Source organism: Castor canadensis, chromosome 4 (assembly GCF_047511655.1).
Source record: "Castor canadensis chromosome 4, mCasCan1.hap1v2, whole genome shotgun sequence".
NCBI lineage: Eukaryota > Metazoa > Chordata > Mammalia > Rodentia > Castoridae > Castor > Castor canadensis.
Window position 1 is genome coordinate 157,720,402 of NC_133389.1, and position 23,180 is coordinate 157,743,581.

Below are 23,180 nucleotides of genomic sequence, written 5' to 3' on the forward strand. Positions count from 1 at the left end.
GCCCCACTACTGACGAATGGATCAAGAAAACATGGTATCTATACACAATGGAATTTTACTCAGCCATGAAGAAGAATGAAATCTTATCATTTGCAAGTAAATGGATGGAGCTGGAGAACATCATTCTGAATGAGGTTAGCCAGACTCAGAAGACCAAAAATCATATGTTCTCTCTCATATGTGGTCTTTAGATCTAAGGCAAATACAGCAATGTTGTAAGACTTGGGTTACATGACAAGGGGAGAACATATACGGGAGGTACGGGGTTAGATAGAAAACCCAAAACATGAAAGCATTTTATGTCCCCACTGCAGAGGATTTAATAGAGAAACCTTAAAGCGACAGAGGTCAACATGAGAAGGGGATCAGGAACCAGTGTAAAGATCATTTAGAGATGAATCAACCTGGGTTGTAACACATTTGTACATGAAAGCAATGCTAGGAATCTCTCTGTATAGGTGTCCTTATCTCAACTAGCAAAAATGCTATGTCTTTCTTATTTTTGCTTATTTCTACTCTTCAACCGAACTGGAGAAAAGCGCAGAACAGGTTCTGCCTGGAAGGGAGGGGGGAGTGGGGGAGAGGGTAAGGGCAGGGGCAGGAGGGAGAAATGACCCAAATAACATATGCACATGTGAATAAGTGAATAATAAAAAATAATTAGTGCAGAGGAGAAGGTGGCTTAGTTGGACAAATTACAAAACTTTGAAAATGTAAAGTGTTTAAGATCTATGGTTATTTGCTGTACTATTTATCAGCAAGTACTTTGTGAGTAATATTTGTGTCTATCATGTCATTGAGCCAGTAATGTCAAGTTTGTGCACTGTTATAGACTAACTATTGTCAGTTCTTTAAATTTTTGTCAGCAATGGAAGTTGAATACTTTGACGTGCACTGTTTTGGCCCAACCCTTGTATTGTTTTACCTAGATTTTTCTGAGCTCAGGGCTGTATTGTTGAAAGTAGGTAAGCTACTTTTTCAGATACTTGACATTATGTACCTCAGTTTCAGGAAAATTGTTGGTGCTGCTAAAATATCTTTCCTAGATCTCAATATTTGTCTTTACAAATGCATTAAGGAGCCCTTTTACTGAAATTTAAAATTAATCTTTTTGCTGTAATTTGGAAGGAGATCACTAGTGATATTTATAAAGATAATAGAAATAGGAAGCAGATATGCCAGAATTTGTAACTGAAGTATAGATAGTTTTTTCTCTCTTCAGTGTAAACTAATTCTCTCTCTCTCTCTCCTCTTTTTGCAGTAATGGGATTTGAACTCAGGGTCTGTGCTTACTAGGCAAGGACTCTACCACTTGAACCATGCCCCAGCCCTATTTACTCTAGTTATTTTAAGATAAGGTCTTATGCTTTTTGCTTTGGGCCAGTCTTGGACCATGATCCTTCTAGCTATACCTCTCACCTATAAGCATGAATCACCCTGCTGGACTTGTTCTTTGAGATATGGTCTTTTAACTTTTTTGCCTGGGCCAGCTTCAAACCACAATTCTCCTATTTCTGCTTCCCAAGTAGCTTGGATTACAGGCATGAGTCATCATACCCAGGCCTAACTTATTTTGAAGAACTAATGATGATAGGACATATATTTTTCTTTCTTTGACCAAATTCCAGATCTGTATCTTTCAACAAAGTTGCTCATAAAACATAGACACTTGTTAACCAGGAAGCACTGTTTATGGTGGAAATCTATGGCCTAATTGGAATAGAAAGTCATTAGAATAAACTGGATAAAATAAGGGGAGTTAAATAAGAAGTCCATGGGTAACTACACAGGTCAGCCATATTTGAGGGGAGGAACAGACAAGATATGACAAATACAGACCAATCTTATCACTGCAAAACCTGAGCTGTTAACACAAATGCTTAGGATCACTTTTGTCTTTGTTGTGTAATTCCATTATTTGAAGATGTTGGTAATACTTTTAGGAGAAAGCCATGAGGATTTATTAGAAAGTATTTAAACTAAAATAAGTTCAGAAATATGACCAGAAGTGACATTAAAAACACAAAAGTACAACAGCAACCTTATGTATGAAACTACCACTTAGCAAGCATAATTGCATTTCCCATTAGTAATAGCAATTCAAAAACAAAATAAGTAGAAATGAAAATAAGAATTTTGAAGGACCTATATGAGAAAAAAGAAAACATTACTGTGGCTTATAAGATAAACAGTAAACACACTTACTAAAGGAGGCCCTACAGAGTTTTTCATCTTCATAGAAGCCTATAAATTAATGAGGAATTACCTGATATGTAAATTCTTTTGCCCTCAAATTTGCCAAGTAATATTAGTATATTTGACTTTATTTTCAAATATACTAATTTTTTATACAGTTCAAATAGACTGTACTGTACTTAATTTAAAATGTAGTTTTTTTCTTGTTTATAGTTTTTAAACAGTTCTTTAAAAATTTCATCATATGAATCTGAAAAAAAACCTCTCTTTGAGAAAGCTGTATATTCATATGTAGTAAAGGAAATAGTACAAGTGTACTGTCTTTTACCCAGTTTTTTCTAGTGTTAACATCTTTCATAAGTATGGTAATGTATCACAACCAGAAAATTGACATCAATACAATTCTCCTATTTAATCCTGACCCATAAGCTTTATATGAACTCGTGTGTGTGTGTGTGTGTGTGTGTGTGTGTGTGAGTTGCATGTGCTTTCCAGAACAGGAATCCCTCCTATTACCTTTTATAGTCATTACTACTTGCTTTTCCTCTCCCCTCCAACATTTGGCAATGGCTAATCTATTCTCTATAGTCATTATATGACTCTTAGAAAAATTAGTGATGCTTTTTTTCTCTGTGGTAATTGGAACTCTATAAATATCAACAATATATTCACATGGTATCAAATGAAAGAGAAAGGGATGATTAAAAGGTTTGAAGGATGGCAGCTCAAAGTGATCACATTTCTAAGTTGATATTTGTTTATGAGTCACAATATGAATGTGCACATACATCCTGTTCCAGGTATAAACTGGTCACGGGAATTTTTAAATTTATTATCAAAGGTGCAATGCAAACTGGTCTTTAGATTTAGTTCTGAGTTAATGTCTTTTTATGAAAGGATTAAAAAAAATCAAAGTGCCCAGACACTTTTGTATTATCTGAACATTTTATTTGAGTATGTTTGTGTATGTTTATTCTGTACATTTTATTTATTTTGCTTGTCATGTTGATTTAAAACAGATGAGAAACAAGGAAATACTTTCATGGTTGGTGATTTTAACTAAAGTTGAATGATTCAGTATATTTTCCCTAAAGATATCAGCTTATTATAACAGATTGCTTTTCTCTATTTTAATCCAATATTACCAACAATAAGTTCTAAATTATTAAAAACATGTTTTCATTTTCAAATTCTTCACAATATAAAAGCTTTGACTATCTCAAATGAATCACACTCTTGAGAGTAACATTTGTATTTAAGAAAGTAAAATAAAATGATCCTAAATTTTTGTGAACTCTTGAGGTCTATGTAAAAACACGGGATAGAGTGCTAATAAAAAGGCTCTATTATTTGACCCAGAAGTGTTAAATGTATGGAAACCCCCTGAATTCCATGCTAAGCCTCTTGTTATTGGTCTGCTTACTTTTCTCTTGCACTATGGAAAATAGAATGTCCTCCAATATTAGAGTTCTTCAGAGAAACAGAACCAATTGAATATATATAAAAGGCTTACTATCCGGAAGTGACTGGCACATTATGGAGGCTGCATAGTACCAGGATCTGCCATCTGCTAGCTAGAGTCCTAGGAAAGCTGGTGGTTTAAATTAGATCAAGTGTGAAGGCCTGAGAACCAGGGTCAACTCCAGTTCAGGGTAACTGGAGATGAGATGAAATGTCCTACTCCAAGCAGTGAGGCAGGGAAAAATACCCCAAACTGTGCATTCCTTCTTCCCCTGACTTCTGTTCTTTCCAGACTCTCAATGGATTGGATGAAGCCCACCTACACTAGGGAGAGCCATCTACCTAGCTGGTCTACTGATTCAGGTGTAATGTCATTTAAAATGACCTCACACGCATCACAATCAATCCTTAGACTGGGTTCTCCGTGGCTCACTCAAATTGACACATAATATTAAATGGCACACTAGTTCTAGATGCAATTTTCTTATTTAAAAACATTTTTAATCCTTTCCTAATGAAAGTCAAGTATAATATGAATATTATAGCTTCCGAAGGGAGCATTATAAACATTAAAGAAACTTTTTTAAGACGGAAATATTTTTGCAAATTTATAAAATAATCATATCTAAGACATTTATATGTACCTTTTATCCAATTGCTGTGCAAATTTTCATTTATTAGAATGAGGTAATATTTTAATATATTATGTTTTTTGAACTCTAAAAAATTAAGACATAATAATTTTACTGTTTATGTAGTACAGTACTATTTTTTTTTACATTTTTTCCTTTTTTTATTATATTCATATGTGCGCATACAATGTTTGGGTCATTTCTCCCCCCTTCCCCCCGCACCCTCCTTTACCCCCCCACTCCCTCCCTTACACCCCCAACCCCTTGCTACCCAGCAGAAACTATTTTGCCCATATCTCTAGTTTTGTTGAAGAGAGAGTATAAGCAATAATAGGAAGGACCAAGGGTTTTTGCTAGTTGAGATAAGGATAGCTATACAGGGAGTTGACTTGCATTGCTTTCCTATGTATGTGTGTTACCTTCTAGGTTAATTCTTCTCACAGTAACCTTTTCTCTAGTTCCTGGTCCCCTTCTCCTATTGGCCTCAGTTGCTTTAAAGTATCTGCTTTAGTTTCTCTGTGTTGAGGGAAACAAATGCTGTCTAGTTTTTTAGGTGTTTTACCTATCCTCATACCTCCCTTGTGTGCTCTCGCTTTATCATGTGATCAAAATCCAATCCCCTTGTTGTGTTTGCTCTTGATCTAATGTCCGCATATGAGGGAGAACATAGGATTTTTGGTCTTTTGGGCCAGGCTAACCTCACTCACAATGATGTTCTCCAGTTCCATCCATTTACCTGTGAATGATAACATTTCATTCTTCTTCATGGCTGCATAAAATTCCATTGTGTATAAATACCACTCAGTAGTGGGGCATCTTGGCTGTTTCCATAACTTGGCTATTGTGAATAGTGCTGCAATAAACATGGGTGTGCAGGTGCCTCTGGGGTAACCTGTGTCACAGTCTTTTGGGTATATCCCCAAGAGTGGTATTGCTGGATAATATGGTAGATCAATGTTTAGATTTTTAAGAAGCCTCCAAATTTTTTTTCAGAGTGATTGTACTAGTTTACATTCCCACCAACAATGTAAGAGGGTTCCTTTTCCCCGCATCCTCGCCAACACCTGTTGGTGGTGGTGTTGCTAATGATGGCTATTCTAACAGGAGTGAGGTGGAATCTTAGCGTGGTTTTAATTTGCATTTCCTTTATTGCTAGAGATGGTGAGCACTTTTTCATGTGTTTTGGCCATTTGAATTTTTTCTACTGAGAAAGTTCTGTTTAGTTCACTTGCCCATTTCTTTATTGGTTCATTAATTTTGGGAGAACTTAGTTTTTTGAGTTCCCTATATATTCTGGTTATCAGTCCTTTGTCTGATGTGTAGCTGGCAAATATTTTCTCCCACTCTGTGGGTGTTCTCTTCAGTATAGAGACCATTTCTTTTGTTGAGCAGAAGCTTTTTATTTTTATGAAGTCCCATTTATCTATGCTATCTCTTAGTTGCTGAGCTGCTGGGGTTCCATTGAGAAAGTTCTTGCCTATACCTATTAGTTCCGAAGTATTTCCTACTATTTCCTATACCAACTTTAGAGTTTGGGGTCTGATATGGATCCTCGATCCATTTTGAGTTAATATTGGTATAGGGTGATAAACATGGATCTAGTTTCAGTTTTTTGCAGACTGCTAACTGGTTTTCCCAGCAGTTTTTGTTGAAGAGGCTGTCTTTTCTCCATTGTATATTTTTAGCTCCTTTGTCAAAGATAAGTTGGTTATAGCTGTGTGGCTTCATATCTGGGTCCTCTATTCTGTTCCACTGGTCTTCATGTCTGTTTTTGTGCCAATACCATGCTGTTTTTATTGCTATTGCTTTGTAATATAGTTTGAAGTTGGGTATTGTGATGCCTTCAGCGTTGTTCTTTTGACTGAGTATTGCCTTGGCTATTCGTGGCCTCTTGTGTTTCCATATAAATTTAACAGTAGATTTTTCAATCTCTTTAATGAATGTCATTGGAATTTTGATGGGAATTGCATTAAACATGTAGATTGCTTTTGGGAGTATAGACATTTTTACTATGTTGATTCTACCAGTCCATGAGCATGGGAGATATCTCCACTTTCTGTAGTCTTCTTCAATCTCTTTCTTTAGGAGTTTATAGTTTTCCTTGTAGAGGTCGTTCACATCTTTTGTTAGGTTTACACCTAGGTATTTGATTTTTTTTGAGGCTATTATAAATGGCATTTTTGTCATATATTCTTTCTCAGTTTGCTCATTATTATTGTATAGAAATGCTAATGATTTTCGTATGTTGATTTTATATCCTGCTACCTTGCTATAGCTATTGATGGTGCCTAGGAGCTTTTGAGTAGAGTTTTTTGGGTCTTTAAGGTATAGGATCTTATCATCTGCAAATAAGGCTATTTTGACAGTTTCTTTACCTATTTGTATTCCTTTTATTCCTTCTTCTTGCTTAATTGCTCTGGCTAGGAATTCCAGTACTATGTTGAATAGGAGTGGAGATAGTGGGCATCCTTGTCTGGTTCCTGATTTTAGAGGGAATGGTTTCAGTTTTTCTCCGTTAAGTATAATGCTGGCTGTAGGTTTGTCATATATAGCTTTTATAATGTTGAGGTACTTTCCTTCTATTCCTAGTTTTCTTAGAGCTTTTGTCATGAAATGGCGTTGGATCTTATCAAAGGCTTTTTCTGCATCTATTGAGATGATCAAGTGGTTTTTGTCTTTGCTTCTGTTAATGTGGTTTATTACATTTATTGAATAGTACTATGTTTTGATTCATGTATGTAATGTATATTGTTCAAATCAGAGTAATTAGCATATCCATCAACTTAGAAATTTAGTAGAGATTTCTTTTGTGTGAGAACATTCAAAATTCTCTCTGTAATGGTGGAGGGCTTGAATTCAAGTGTGATACATTGTGATAACTTTTGTAAATTCCGCAATGTACTCCCACCCAACACAACAATAAAAATCCTCTCTTTTAGCCATTTTGAAATGTATATTACTTTTATATACTGCATTTTTAATATTGGGACAGAATGGTTCTCTTTTTTTTTTAAGAAATTAACTTTTGTGTTTTTTATAAATTCACATGCAGTCATAAAAATAAAGAGAAGCCGTGTATCCTTTACTCAGTTTCCCACATCTTACACAGTTATAATAAAATGTCACAGCAGTTTACAGTCAAGACACAGAACATGGGTCCCTTCCGTTTCTTTTAGAGCCACATCCTCCTCTCCTCTCTCAGTCCTCCCTGGCAACCGCTATCTATTTCCACTTCTATAATTTTTGTCTTCCCTCGTTTTTTTTGTTGTCAGTTTGCTAGAAGTTTCTCAGTTTCAGTGGTTGCTTTTAAGAAGTACCTCTTTGTTTCATTGATTGTATTGTTTTTCTGTTTCAATTTCATTAGTCTCTCCTCTTATCTCCATCGTATCCTTCCTTCCATTTGCTTTGGTTTTATTTTGCTCTTCTTTTTCTAGGTTCTTGAGGTGGGAAATTTTTTTTATTAATTTTATTATTCATATGTGCATACAAGGCTTGGGTCATTTCTCCCCCCTGCCCCCACCCCCTCCCTTACCACCCACTCCGCCCCCTCCCTCTCCCCCCAACCCCCTCAATACCCAGCAGAAACTATTTTGCCCTTATTTCTAATTTTGTTGTAGAGAGAGTATAAGCAATAATAGGAAGGAACAAGGGTTTTTGCTGGTTGAGATAAGGATAGCTATACAGGGCATTGACTCACATTGATTTCCTGTGCGTGTGTGTTACCTTCTAGGTTAATTCTTTTTGATCTAACCTTTTCTCTAGTACCTGTTCCCCTTTTCCTATTGGCCTCAGTTGCTTTTAAGGTATCTGCTTTAGTTTCTCTGTGTTAAGGGCAACAAATGCTAGCTAATTTTTTTAGGTGTCTTACCTATCCTCACCCCTCCCTTGTGTGCTCTTGCTTTTATCATGTGCTCAAAGTCCAATCCCATTGTTGTGTTTGCCCTTGATCTAATGTCCATATCTGAGGGAGAACATATGATTTTTGGTCTTTTGGGCCAGGCTAATTGAGGTGGGAAATTGTATTAGTGATATGAGACTTTTCTTCTTTTAAAATTAACATATTTATTGATACAAATTTCTCTTAGCTTTATCTGCATCTCCATGATCCCTCCCTCCATCCCTCCATCCCTCCCTTGTTTCCTCCCTTTTCCATACTGGGGATTGAAACTAGGGCCTCATACTTGCTAGTGCTTTACCACTTTACCCATACCCAGCCCTAGTTTTTATTTTGCTTTTGGCATAAGGTGTCACTCACTTTCCAGGCTGGCCTTGAACCATGATCCTCCTGTCTCTGCCTCCTTAGTAGTTGGGCTTATAGACATGTGTCACTATGTGCAGCTTGCATTCCAACAATTTGGAATGTGTGTTCTTTTGCATTCAATATGATACATTTTAATAATTACCCTGAGATTTCTGTTTTGACTCATGAATTATTTAGCTGTGTGTTTAGTTTCCAAATACTTGGAAAATTTCTTGAAATCTTTCTGTTTTTTCTAGTTTGGTTTCACTGTGGTCTGAGAACATTCTCTGAATGCAATACTTTTATTTGTGCATTTATTTTTGCTTTTGCATTGATTTCTTTCTTCTTTTTTTCTTTTATGATTTTTATATTCATTCACGTGTGTATATGTGGTTTGGGCCACCTCTACCCCCAACCCCCACAGCTTCCGGGCAGAACCTTTTCCACCCTCTTGTTCTCCAATTTTGTTGAAGAGAAAGACACAGCATTTTGCTAGTTTGAGATAAAGATAGTTATACAGAGAGATTTGTAGTGTTGCTTCCATGAACATGTGGTTTACAACCCACAATGGTTCATCTCTACCAGACCTCTTCACTATTTCCTAGTCCCCTTCCCATAGTGGCCTCTGCCGGTTTAAGGTTACTATATTTGCTCCTCTGCAGTGAGCACATCAACCACATTCATGTCTTAGATTTCTTTCCCTTTCCTTATTCCTCCCTTGCACGGTCTCCCCTTAGTGTGTGAGCCATGTTCAATAATATCACTGCATTTGTTTTAGGTGTATAATCCTCATATGACGGAGAACATGCGATTTTTGCCTTCTGAGTCTGGCTAACTTCATTTAAGATGATGATCTTCAGTTCCATCCATTTACTTGTGAATAACAAAATTTCATTCTTCTTTGTGGCTGAATAAAATTCCATTGTGTATAAATTCCACATTTTCTTAATCCATTTGTCAGTAGTAGGGCATCTTGGCTGTTCTGTAACTTGGCTATTGTAAATAGTGCTGCAATAAACATGGGTGTGCAGGTGCTTTTGTAATAACTTGAGTCACATTCCTTTGGGTATATCCCTAGGAGTGGTATTGCTGGATCATATGGCAGATCTATGTTTAGTTTTTAAAGAAACCTCCATATTGTTTTCCAAGGTGGTTGTATTAGTTTACATTCCCACTAGCAATGTACAAGGGTTCCTTTTTTCTTGCATCCTTGCCAACATTTGATGTTCATGGTGTTCTTGATGGTAGCTGTTCTAACACGAGTGAGGTGGACTCTTAATGTAGTTTTGATCTGCATTTCCTTTATGGCCAGGGATGGTGAGCAATTTTTCATGTGTTTTTTGGTCATTTGGATTTCTTCCTTTGAAAAAGTTCTGTTTAGTTCAGTTGCTCACTTCTTTATTAATTCATTGATTTTGGGGAGTTTAGTTTTTTGAGCTCCCTGTATATTCTGGTTATCAGTCCTTTGTCTGATGTGTAGCTAGCAAATATTTTCTCCCACTCTGTGGGTGATCTCTTCAGTTTAGAGACCATTTTTTTTCTGTGCTTTAAACCTGTTGAGATTTGTTTGTAGGCTCAGGATATGTTCTGCCTTGGTTCATGTTTTGTATGTATTTTGAAGAACAGTACATTCTACATTGTTGCATGAAGTCTTCTGTAAATGTCTGTTAGATGCTGTTGGTTGATTGGTTGATAGCATTGTTGAGTTCCTCTATATCCTTGCTGATTATATGCCTAGTTGTTTTATCAATTGTTGACAAAGGGATGTTGAAGTTTCTAGATGGATTTGCCCCTTTTTATTCTATGGATTTTTCTTTACATATTTTGCAGCTCTATTTTTTTGATGCTACACATTTAGTATAACTTTGTCTTCTTGGTGAAGTCACCCTTTTGTCATTATGTAATGTCCCTCTTGGTCTCTGGTAATTTTGTTTGCTCTGAACTCTACTTTATTTGGTACTAACATTGCTGGTGAAATGGAGGTTCCATCTTGTTACTGCTTAGTAGAGGTAGAAGTTTAGGTTCCCCAGTCATTGATCATTGGCATCCAAGGTGGTTTGCTCCTTATTATTGATGGGTGGAAGGGATGAGTTCTGCCCTCTAGCATCTCCACCGACACCACAATGGGGGTAGTCTTGTTATCCCCAAGCTAAATTCCACTAAGCTTTCTCTAACACCACCACAGAAGAGAAACAGAGGCCCATCTTGTTTCTATCAGGTGGGGGTGGGGTGCCAACGTAATTTCTACTGACATGCAAGTTGGAAGGAGGGAGGAAGAGAGCACCTGGGGTCTTGTTAGACTAGTGTAGGTGAATATTTTGTGTTTCTATTTTCTCTCAAACCATTCTGGAAGACTGTCAGGGGGCCTCCATACAGCCTTGTGTAGGTACAAGTCTCGGCTCCCTACTTGGTCTTTGCTGGTGTGGTTTGTGAGATGTTTGGCTTGGGTCAGACTATCAGTTTCTAAAAGTTTCATGTCTTGTCAGGTTGTCTTTTTCATTCCTTAGCTATAGAAAGCAGACTTTTCATGACTCCAGTTTGTTCATGCATGTTAGTATTTCATTGTTTTCAGCTACTTTGACTATAGGTTGGTGATGTATGAGTCAAAAGGAAAATACAGGGAGTTTACCACTGTGTCATTCTTTAAGATCTGAGATCTCTGCTTGGTCTGCTTCCTTCTTTTCACCTCTCAGAATCTCTTTAATGTTCATTTTCTTTAAAATATTCAGGATTTTTAGCAGCACTTTCTGGTATAATCGGGGAAAGTTACACCTACTCCATCATGTCATAAGTGAAAGTTCCACAGTGCTTCTTTTTAAATCCATCTAATTTATGAATTCATGTTTACTTACAAATGGAATACATATAAGCAATGTGATTATGAAGATTTTAATATTAACAATTGGTATCTATAATGACTTTAGAGGCTTTCAATAAAATACAAATTATCAAATTAGTGCTTCTGTTACTATATGACATTAGAATTCAATATTTTACTTCAAATCATAAATGACCACTTGCCTGGGACAAATTACTAATGTGTTTTTCCAAATGTAACATTTTGTTTTGGATAAAATTATCATTTTTGAAATAATAGACATTGAATAGGAATACTCTTCTTCTGTTTTAAGTACACCATCATTTTAATGTCACTCTATGATAAAGAACACTTGTATCCACAATGAAGAAGAGAACACACTATAAAGGAAACTGACCTTTTTTTTGCATTTTCACTGGAAATGACTGAAGATCAATTTAACAGATCAATCACAAGTTAGCACATTCTAATCAAACTCTTCTGAATGAACTGGTCACTCTTTTTAGAACAAAATATCTTTAAAAGCTATAATTTATAAGATGCTTATGTTCCTGAACAGTTTATCCCCATAAAAGAGCTGCACCTGTGCAAATGGAAACAAAAATGAATGTGTTTAAGTAAAAAAAGAATACAAGGGGTGATTTCAAACGTTCACATTTGATAATTGAAGTAAAATTTCTCTGAATCAAATTTATAGTTCCAAAATTTGGTTAAAGCTTACCCTGTGTTTTCTAGGATTAAAGTAAAAAAAAGAAAGTAAACATCCCACATGGTGGAGGCGGGGTGGAAGGATTTGAATGGTACCTGACTGTTCCTCAAGGATGAATGGGACAGAGCCATTTCTTTCTGTCACACCCACTCAAGTGACTCATTTGTTTCCATTTCATTATCTTTTTGGTAGGTGTAATTCTATGGTTTACTTTTAGTGTAGCTACTTCAAACCATGTTGTGTTATTCTGACAGCTAAAATCCTGGTGTACATTCTTATCCCTCAAATTAGTTTTTGCTTAACCCTTCTTCCTAAAAGTAGTTGAAATAAATGTGAGCATTGAGCTATGAACATAATCCAGAAATCTCCCAAAATACACATTACTATTCACTGAGCTTTACTTTGTGCTATAATTGTATTAGAAAATAATAAAACATATCTTTTCAGGAATATGATAATTTTTGATACTAAAATTAGTTCTTATGTTAGTTTTTAGTATCATTTATTTTAGATGACTCTTCCAATATATCATTTTATGTATCATTTGAAATCATAATTATCAATAAAATCTCTAAGTATATTCTTATGGCCAGTGATGTAAACATATTTATATTTCTACTTTTCAGTTCCTAATGTCTATTATTGCATAACATAAAAAGGCTTGTTTTCTCACTTTCCTTAAAGAATAATTCTAGAGACTAAGCATATTTGCAGCTTGAAATTAAAGATTTGGGATTTGCAAAAGATTGTATTATTGGGAATTTGTCACTGAGGTAAATTGGTTTTATGATCTTGATTCTAGAATCTTGAAGTTCCTAACAGTAAGCAGCAATGAGAAACTGTGAACGCTGTTATTAATAAATCTACAGAGAATACAATAGTTAGTAGTCTTTTACTAGAAAATATATGACCACCTTCAGAGAATTGTTATTTACAAATTTTTTGCTACTTCCCTTTAAGATATAGAGATTGATTCTCCTTTCCTTGAATGAGTGTTGATGACTTACTTTTAACAAATAGAATATGGTGGACCTTGTTGGGAACCAAAAGCCACAGTGACAAGGTCGCTGTGGCTTAGCAGCATTCTGACAAGGTAGGAATCTGCAGGTGCACCATGCCTCTATCATGGTGGGAAGGAACGCTAAATGGTTTCCCTTGACTGAAAAGAAGTTTATACTTAGTTAAGGACACTGGCAGTAAACAATACAGGATGGCAAAAACAGAAAGGTTGTAACTAGGTCAGAGTGTTTTGATGTTTAAGTCTCTTGCTCTTTTGTATAAAGCTTGCTGAGAAAAATAAAATTTTTGCCAGTTGGTCATCAGCCTTCTGGCCCTCTCAATATGTGTTTTGTCATTCCCTTCCTGAGTGAGTGAGACCCTTTGTGTGTCCTGTCTTGTTCATTCCTGCCCTGAGCCCTTTTGGGTCAAGGACCTCTGAGATCCAGGCAGGATGTGACTATCATAACACCTGAGACTAGGTCAACAGAGCAGTATGGACTCCTTCCTGCCTGCCTTATGGAATCACTCCCTCTGTGGGAAGCTAGTTGCCCTGTTATAAAGACACTCAGACACCATATGGAAAGAACCATAAGGTGAGGTGCTGAGGCCTCCTCTTAACAACCACTGAGAAATTGAGGAATCTCTGCCAATGGCCATATAAAGGGGGGCATCTTTGGAATTGGATCCTTTCATTCCCAGATAAGGCTTCAAGTTACACCATCTTGATCAAAATCTTGATTGTAGCCTCATCAAGAACTCATATCTAGAATTATCCAACTGAGTATCCAACCTGTGAGAAAAATGAATGTTTCTTGTTGTTTTAAACTATGAAATTTTGGTGGTAATTTGTTATACATTCATAGGTGATAAATACAGATATTTCTCCTCTTCAAGATTCTGTTCCTCTGGAACCAATTTTGTCACTAAGTGAACTTTATCATGTTAGATGGAAGTATGTCTTGTTACTGGATTCTTTGGAAATTAATTATAGTTTAAAGAAATGTGTATGGGAGCCAAGTTGACAAAGATGGATTTTGGTGACTTTGTAACATGTCAGTTTAACTACTTTAAACTTTATTTGCCAGATTTATCTTCCCTCTGCATTTCTGGTTAGGGTCAGCCATAAGAGACATTTTTCAAATGGACATTTGAGAGCAGAGATAAGTAACTGACATTTTGTTTTTGCATGCAGAAGGTCAAGGCAGGCATTTTTGTATCTCACACACTTTTTATCTCACACACATTATTGTCCGTCTGCTGGGTCATCTCATTAGTGCTGCCCAGCGGCCTCACTTGCAACTGCTCACTCTTTTCCAGGGTCTTCCTTTAGCATTTCTGGTTCCCCTGTCAATTGTGTACTTGGTCTGTGATAAAGAGTGCCATTGCATGTCCACATCAGGATTAGAGGCGCCCAGAAAGACCTTAGGTTCTAATATGTCATGGTGGTTTTTAGCTCACACTCCAGGTTACAGCTCATTCTTACCTTTCCTCTTTTTCTATTAATCTCTCATTTCAACTGCCTGATCTGTGCATTTCCACTTCCAGAATTGGACACACACACACACACACACACACACACACACACACACACACACAATGAGACTTTTTAAACATCACTCACAATTGCACAATGTCAAATCCTGTGCCAAATTATTTATTCCACCCTTATCTCCATTTCATTTTCTACAATCGATGTTAATGTTGGAGTAGTTCCTGCTTCTCTGATTGAACTTTGACCAACAGAATGGTCCTCCTCCTCCTCATCTCCTCCTTCAAGTAGGTTAGTTCTCCAACTCATGAAAATAAACTGAAGAAATTACCAGGAGTTCCTACAAAACATGAGCACCATTAGTCTCCATGTTCAAAAATAAATTCTCATTTGCTGGGTCTGATGCATACCTCCCAAATCCATAGTTTTCCATAGGCATAAGTCAAGCACCATACTTTGAACAAACAACTGTGACTGTTGTATGACATTTAAAGTATATTTTATTGAAATTGAAGTTTTCCAATAATAGAATTTTTTTTCCATTTTTGGTGGTTAATACCACCAAATCTAGCCAAATCTAGATAACTTTATCCAGCAGGTATTGATTATTTGCTTGGTGTATATTAGAAATATACTGTAGGGTGGGAATGGGTATCAAGATAGGTAGTGAAAAGCAGACAAGAGGAAGAAGCATGTGTGGTAGGGTCTTATTAAATACCATTATTTCTCTTATATTCCTGCAAATAGTGTTTTTTCTGACAATGCTTTCAGAAACCCTGTAATTTTCAGAGCAAACTCAGGTATAAGGAAATTTCAAATCAGTCGGGCAGTGTGATTCTGTAATTGCCTTCCTTTGGCTTCAGCCTGGCAGTTTGCTATTTTATGTATATGATATATAGGGGCCATATGCAATTTTGTGTTTTTTTCGCATGAGATTTTTTTTATTTGAAGAAAATGCACTATATAAAAATATCAAATACATTATTTTTCATATAAAATATGTAACATGTAAAAATTGAAAGTATATGAATATGTGTGTGTCTTATCATTATAAAGTCTCATAATTAAGGCAAAAAATAAGTAGGGATCATTTGAATTAACCTGTTTATTTCATGTATGAACAAACCAAGGCCTAGAGATGGTGACTGCTTTGTGCAGGTTTTATTGCTAATATTTTTGATAGAGCTAAATTCAGTCTTCTAGTTCATTTCTATGTGCTATGTATAACATATTGTGAGAAAAATTGATGGTATATTGGGTCTTCATTCAAGGGTATTTTCAATGTTTATTTTTTTCTAGTTGTATTTTAATGTAGCTCAATTACATTAAAATGTTCTCACATCTTCTGGTATTACATTTTTTCTTTAGATTTATCAGGTAAAATAAAATTATCTTAAAATACTATATATTCAGAGATTTTGAATTTTGATTCTGACAAAGGACTATTCAGACAGATTGATGCCAAAATTCATTTTCAATTTTGTTAAAAAGTGAAATAATGAAAGCTTGTGTCATGGCTCTTTGAAAAGATCATGGGGATGTTTGTTCTCTGTCCATTTCTGCAGCTGGATTCTGACGGCACTGTTACCATAGAGGAGCAGATTGTCCTTGTTATGAAAGCTAAAGTGCAATGTGAACTCAACATCACAGCTCAGCTCCAGGATGGAGGTAAAGACACTGAGAAAACCATGTTCCTCTTGGGTCCCCACCCCAGTATTCACAGAGATTGCAACTTCCCCCCCTTATTTAGTGTTATAGGGAGATCCTCATCCATTGTTCCATGTTTCCATGGGGAAGGTGTGGAACAGAATAATGTTTTTTCTTCTCTCTACCCTACTTGTTGCTCTGTTCCTGTTAATGAGTTTGGGAACAGCAACTGGGCATGTGTGCACCAGGCCTCTTTTGGTGATCTGTTAGCTTGTAGGGAGCATGCATACTGCTTTGACCATGCTGCAGGCTTGAAGGTGTAGGTTCTATCCCTTGGAGATTTCCTACAGCTTTAGGTGGTGAACTCAGTTCAGAGCAACAAATAAGCAGGCACACTTATATGCACCTAAACAATGTTCTGCAGAAAACTTTTAAAAATAAGGTATTACCATTTGCCTGACTCTTTATGCAATCTCTCAAGTACTTCTAAATTCAAGTGGGAAATGGGATATAATTTATTGAGCCCCTTAATTCCCAACAAATTGAATGCAGTAGACAATGTCCTTAAAGTTATAAGCCTATAATAAAATATGCATTTTGGTACTGCTTATATTAGTCTTCAAATATTTAAAAAATTGGTTTAATTTCTTAATCGGTTCTGATCAGAGGTGTGGCTTTGATAGTTCTGAGTTTAAACAATGGCATATATTATAGTCAGTTTTGATAACTGTTCCCTAAGAGTCTTCAAGGGAATGTATGTTCCTCAGTTTCTATGTACAGTGATTTACAATGTCCCATAGGTTAAGATTATTAGTCATGTGATTCACATATTCTGTATCCATAATGATTTTTTATCTAATCTTTCTCGTGATAAATATCTTAAAATATAATACTATAATGGTGAACTTTCCATTGAGAAATTCACTGGATTTTTTTTACTTTATATATTTTGAAAATATATTATTCTTTTTATCAATATAAAGCAGCCTTCTTTTTTTTTTTAAATAAAAAATAACATGCTCATAGAACACTTGGCTAAGAGCAAAAAAGTGGTACTGAAAAGCAGAGGTATGGATAGGGAGTGTCACAATCAGTTAATCTCAACATACAACCAGGAATTAAAAAAAAAAACACATCAAATTTAATATATGTTGTTGGAGAGTTATTTCAATGGCTGATAGCCAGTCTGATAAATATAAAGGAAGTTAACCTAGAGTAACTATTTATGAACTAAATTCCTAGTGAATACTGTTTGCTTTTCTTCTAAACATCTTTTAGTTTATCTATTCCAGGGCTTTTTTTTTTTTTTTTCATTATTCATATGTGCATACAAGGCTTGGTTCATTTCTCCCCCCTGCCCCACCCCCTCCCTTACCACCCACTCTGCCCCCTCCCTCTCCCCCCCCTCAATACCCAGCAGAAACTATTTTGCCCTTATTTCTAATTTTGTTGTAGAGAGAGTATAAGCAATAATAGGAAGGAACAAGGGTTTTTGCTGGTTGAGATAAGGATAGCTATACAGGGCATTGACTCACATTGATTTCCTGTGCGTGGGTGTTACCTTCTAGGTTAATTCTTTTTGATCTAACCTTTTCTCTAGTTCCTGTTCCCCTTTTCCTATTGGCCTCAGTTGCTTTAAGGTATCTGCTTTAGTTTCTCTGCGTTAAGGGCAACAAATGCTAGCTAGTTTTTTAGGTGTCTTACCTATCCTCACCCCTCCCTTGTGTGCTCTCGCTTTTATCATGTGCTCATAGTCCAATCCCCTTGTTGTGTTTGCCCTTGATCTAATGTCCACATATGAGGGAGAACATACGATTTTTGGTTTTTTGAGCCAGGCTAACCTCACTCAGAATGATGTTCTCCAATTCCATCCATTTACCAGCGAATGATAACATTTCGTTCTTCTTTATTAAAGCAGCCTTCTTTATGTCTAGGATACATTTGCTTTAAAACATGTAAAGTTAAAATTATTATATTAAAATAGGAATATTCAATAATCAATAATAGTTTCTTTCTGCTTTGGTTAGTGCCTGGCATAACTTTTCCAATCATTCAAAAATATTCAATTGTGATAAAATGCACATAACTTTCGCAAAATGAAAATTTTCTGTACATGGCTATGCAACCAACCACCAGAAAATTTTCATCTGGCAAAATTGACACTCTATACCTATTAAACAAGTCTTTATATTTTTTCCCATCTTTTTATTAAACTTTTTATATACTTGTGTTTTGGAGTATCTTTTATAAACAGGACACGTGGACTTTTTCTTATTGTCTATTCTGATGACTTTCATCTATTAAAAACTGTTTAGTCCAATTATATTAATTGTGAGTATGCATATACAGTATTTGAATTGAACTCTACCATCTTACCTGGGCTTTTTATTTTACCAGGTCTTCCTCTGTGTTCTTTCCACTTTCCCCATTGAAAACTTCCTTTGGGTTGATTGAGGTATTTTTATCTATTTCTTTCCATCCTGCTCTGATCCCACAGCTAGTTTAGAGAATATATATTGTGTTTAATTATTTTAGTGGTTACCCTAGAATTTTAAAATAAGAAAGCTTGAAGTTTGTTAATAACTTCAGCTTTGTAAATTGACTCAAAAGTTCTTTATTTTAAAACTGTACAAAAGTAGAATAATATTTTGAATTTATTAATTTAAGAAATTTTCTTTTTTTATATAATTCTTATTAGCATGTATTAGTTGTAGAAGGGAGCTTCATTGTGACATTTTTATATGTGCTTACAATGTACTTTACTTAGATTCACCCCCTCCAGCATTCTCCCTATTTCCCCTACCCCCTTCTTAGAACACTTTTGACAGGTTTCATTATTCATTTTTATACATTTGTACAAAGTGCACTGACCATATTTGCCCTCCTTCACCCTCTCTGTTTACCCTCCCTCCTTCTATTGGCACTCCTGGATAGACTCTGTTTTACTTTCCTGTCTTTCATTTTTTAAGTGTATATTGGTTGTTCAAGGGGGTCTTGTCATGGAGAAGTTTTCCATTTTTGGATGCTCCTAAAATTGAGAGACATATCAAAATATTTAGGAGTGAACTATTGTACTGCCTGTAGTTTATTTTAAAATTATAGCAGAAAATAAATTAGATGAAATAAATATTATAAAATAATAACTGTCAATTCTTGATTATGAATGTGTAGTATTTTGTATTATTTCTGAAACATTTTATAATAAAAGGACAAAAATTTTCTAATGCTTAGGAAAGAAAGGAACTATAAATACTATAGTTAAGTGTTTACCTAACTATAAAATTATTCAAGCATTTCAAAATAGAATTCATTTTGTTCTCTTTCTGAGTATGATTATGTTTTGTTATGAGTAACAGGAGAGCTGAAGAGAGAAAAAGCTAGATTCTCCAAATTTTAGGTTGTTTGGTGTAAATATCATGGTTGGACAAGCTTCTGTAATAATTAGTTTTCCTGGCTATGGAGAGGATTACAGAGTTATAATTAGTGGTGTTAATTTATGAAGGGAGAATGGTGAGTTGTTAGGTGATTAATTAGTTTCTTGCCAAATAATGAAAGTATTTACTCACATGGCAGTCATGGAGTCCATGCTAATTAAAATCTCTGTATTTTCTGTCTGACGTCATGACTTCTGCAATCTTTTCAACCTTTTGTGAGTATTTATAGTTCGTGCTGTCAAAAAGCCACCAGAGTAATGATTATACTCTTTATAAATATTATTTGGGAAAAATATCATTTGGGGTAGTAGGCTTTCTGAATTTTGAGGGAGTATGCTTGTGTGTGCACATATGTTGGATGGTATCTTGTTGGAATTAGAAAAATGTCTTTTTTGGGAACATGGGAAAATAAATCTTTTCTGAAACAGTTTTAAACTAAGTAAACTAAGCAATTATAGAACAAGCTGGACTTTGGATTTTAGTTTTATATGAAGACTTTATCCCATCATGTGACTAACTGTTGCTCCAAACAGTGCATGACATTGAAGCATACATTTTAGGAAGACACCTAGATAGGAAAACAAGGGTATGAATCCAGGCCCAATTTAGACTATAAAGTAGATATTGGGGACAAATTGATTGAATAATTGTGTTAACTTTCTGTTATGGTAAGAACATTTGTCCTGTTACTTTGGGTCCATGTCAGCACATCATGGCAAAAGCACATCATAGAGCAAAGCTACTCAACTCATAGTTGGGAAGCACGAGAGACAGAGGGAGGGCCAAGGTCCCATTATGCCCTCTCAATGACCAGAAAGCCTCCATTTGTTTTACCTTTTAGTTTCCCCCATCTCCTAATAATTCCAAGTTTGACTAAGTTTTTTGCACATGGGTCTTTGGGAGGGACATTCCAGATCCAATCATAGCAACAGCCCAGACACGTAAAAATATGTGACTTGTTAATGACAAAGTAAATGGATAGAAAATCATATGGAATTCTATGAAGACGTAGAAGAATATTTTGGCAAGGTTGATAGACGAGATTGATCCATTGCACTCTATCTAAAGTGAGAAGGAAAATAAACCAATAACAAGCAAACAAACAAGAACAAATGAAAAGATGTAGATGGAGCTGTGTACTAGAGGCAGGAGCCAGTAGGATGAGCTCCTGGGTTGCCTGTGATGTGTGAAGTTTAGGCTTCTATAATTTGAGCAAATTGAGGCTGTTTCCAAGAAAATATTCTCTTCTCCAAGAACAGTGTGGGCAAGGGAAGACGTTTTATTTTCTCATTCCTTCAACAATCCACGAAGCAAATCATGTATTTATTTCTGTGAGACAGGTAATTTCAGCTTTGTGCTGAATTCTTTTCTGTAGAGATCAGTGTTTGTGTAAGACTCTGCTATGCGAACTATTCAAAACTGAACAACTTGACACCGTAAACATTAGCTAAAACAAAAATCCTCAATTCAGTTGGCGTAACTGGTAACAAAATGTGTAAGAGTTCCACAGGTGGTGGTTGTAGCAGCAGAATAATGTACCTGCATAGATATCTGCCCCCTCATACGTGGTGTATGCATGCCTGTGTTTGCTATTTTACATGGCTGAATGGTCTTTGCAGATGGAATTAAGGTTATGGAGCTTAAAAAGTGCAGATTATTTTGGATTATCTGGGTGTGCCCAATGTAACTAATTACACAGGCCTTTAAAAATGGAAGAGGTAGGTGAAAGGATTAGGGTTGTGAAAGAAAAGGAGAGCAGACATTTGAAATGTGAGGAGGACTTAGTCTGCTTTGCTGACTCGATACAGGAAGGGGATGTGAACCAAAGAATGTGAGTATTTTCTGGAAGCTGGAAAAGGCCTTTGCTGCCAGCCAGTGAGAAAACCTCAGTTCTCTAATCACAAGAAACTAACACTGAACTGAATAAGGAAATAGGTTATCCCCCAAAGGGATCACAGTCCTGTTCAATCCTTGATTTTTGACCTTGTGAGTCCATTAACAGAGGTCTACCTGAGCCTGCTGGACTTCTGACCTACAGAAATAGTAAATCAATTTTTGTTGTTGTAAACTGTTAAATTTGTGCCAATCTGTTATATTAGCAATAGAGAACTAAGCCAGCACTAGTAGAAAACATCTCTTTTGGGGAAGTGGGGACCTGACGTGGCTGACAGGCTCTCTTCTTGGAAGTTTAGTACATAGCTAATGGAGAGGAGCCCTGAGCAAAACAGCACTGACAGCGAATGTTTGCTAAGCTCCTCCAAGGGCCAGAGGTTGTACCAGGAATACCGTTAACACACTAAGCAAAACAGACACAAATTTCTGCTCTCAGGTTTTTAAAATCCTGTGACTTAAGAAAACATTAGTAAAATAACACATAATATTGGAAGGTGATGAGAACTAGGGAAATAAATAGCAGGAAAAAGGGACAAGGGAGTATTTTAGGATATAATTTTAAATGGAGGGCATTTATTCAGAAGTTGACATTTGACTAAAAGTCTGGAGAAGATAAGGAAATAAGTCTTGAGCGATCGAGGAGGATGGTACTGAAATCCAGGAAGAGCATCAGAGCTGGAGCTGTGAATGAGAAGAGATGGGGAGGGAGCAAAGGTCAGTGAGCTCTGCTGGAGGAGAAGGCAGGTCCTCTGGCCTTCAGACATTGCTAAGACTAATGCTTTTTCTCAAGATGAAATGGGGGTGCCTCTGGAGGATTTGGGGTTGTAGTAAGAATAAATGAGAATGTGTCATTGGTTACCAATTTGTTTGAGTCAGGGAAGACAGAACACCATGTACACAAGTTATGTGACATGGCTTTATTACTCACAGATAGGCAGGAAGGGACAATAAAACCCTAGGATTCATTTCCCAGACTCAGGAAAGTGGGAGAGTGGGTAGGGAGTGGATAGAATCTCTGTTGTATATACCTCACTTTCATTGTAGCTAAGTCACCCCAGAAAACTGCCTACCTGGGTTAGATACCCTAGGGAACACATGATGTTTTGCAAGACATCCTGTTTTGGGAAGGGACTGGAAGGGGCCAGGTCTGTTCTATCCAGTCTCTCTCCTTATCTCAAGATGCTGCATTCCCTGCATATTCTACAGATAATCTTGAGAACTGCAAGCAAAAGGGGCAGGAGAATAGGACGGCTTCAGCACCACCTAGAGAACTGTCCTGCAGAGAGAGAGAGCAAGAACACAGTCTGGAAGACCAGTCAGAGACTATGGAAATAATTCTGGGTGGCCTGTGGTGGACATGGACTATCGTGGTGGAATCGGAGTTTATAAGAATGAAGGGTTTAGGATTCATGTTAAGAAGAGTTGAGCTTATGAGAATCTTGTTTGATATGAGTGTTAGATTCAAAGAAATTATTGCTAAAAAGATAAACCAGGATTTTGAATCTTTTTGTGTATTATGTTCTTTAATAGCATTTAAAAAATCTAGGTGAAAGCGTAGCTACTGCTGACAGTTGGAAGAGCTACTTATAGCTGTTTACAGTGACATCTAATGTTTTTATACATTGATTGCCAGAATTGCGATAGCTAATACATTGGAATAAT

The 23,180-nt window shown here is 36.2% G+C and overlaps 1 protein-coding gene across 1 annotated transcript in view; it reads left to right on the forward strand.

Annotated features, from left to right (window-relative positions):
* The window catches only part of Pth2r (parathyroid hormone 2 receptor), a 109,471-nt gene that overhangs the window by 21,565 nt on the left and 64,726 nt on the right, over window positions 1–23,180 (forward strand). Inside the window, exon 2 of the mRNA XM_074071600.1 lies at window positions 16,110–16,212. Within this exon, the coding sequence (XP_073927701.1) occupies window positions 16,110–16,212 (103 nt within the window). The remainder of the gene's footprint in view (window positions 1–16,109; window positions 16,213–23,180) is intronic.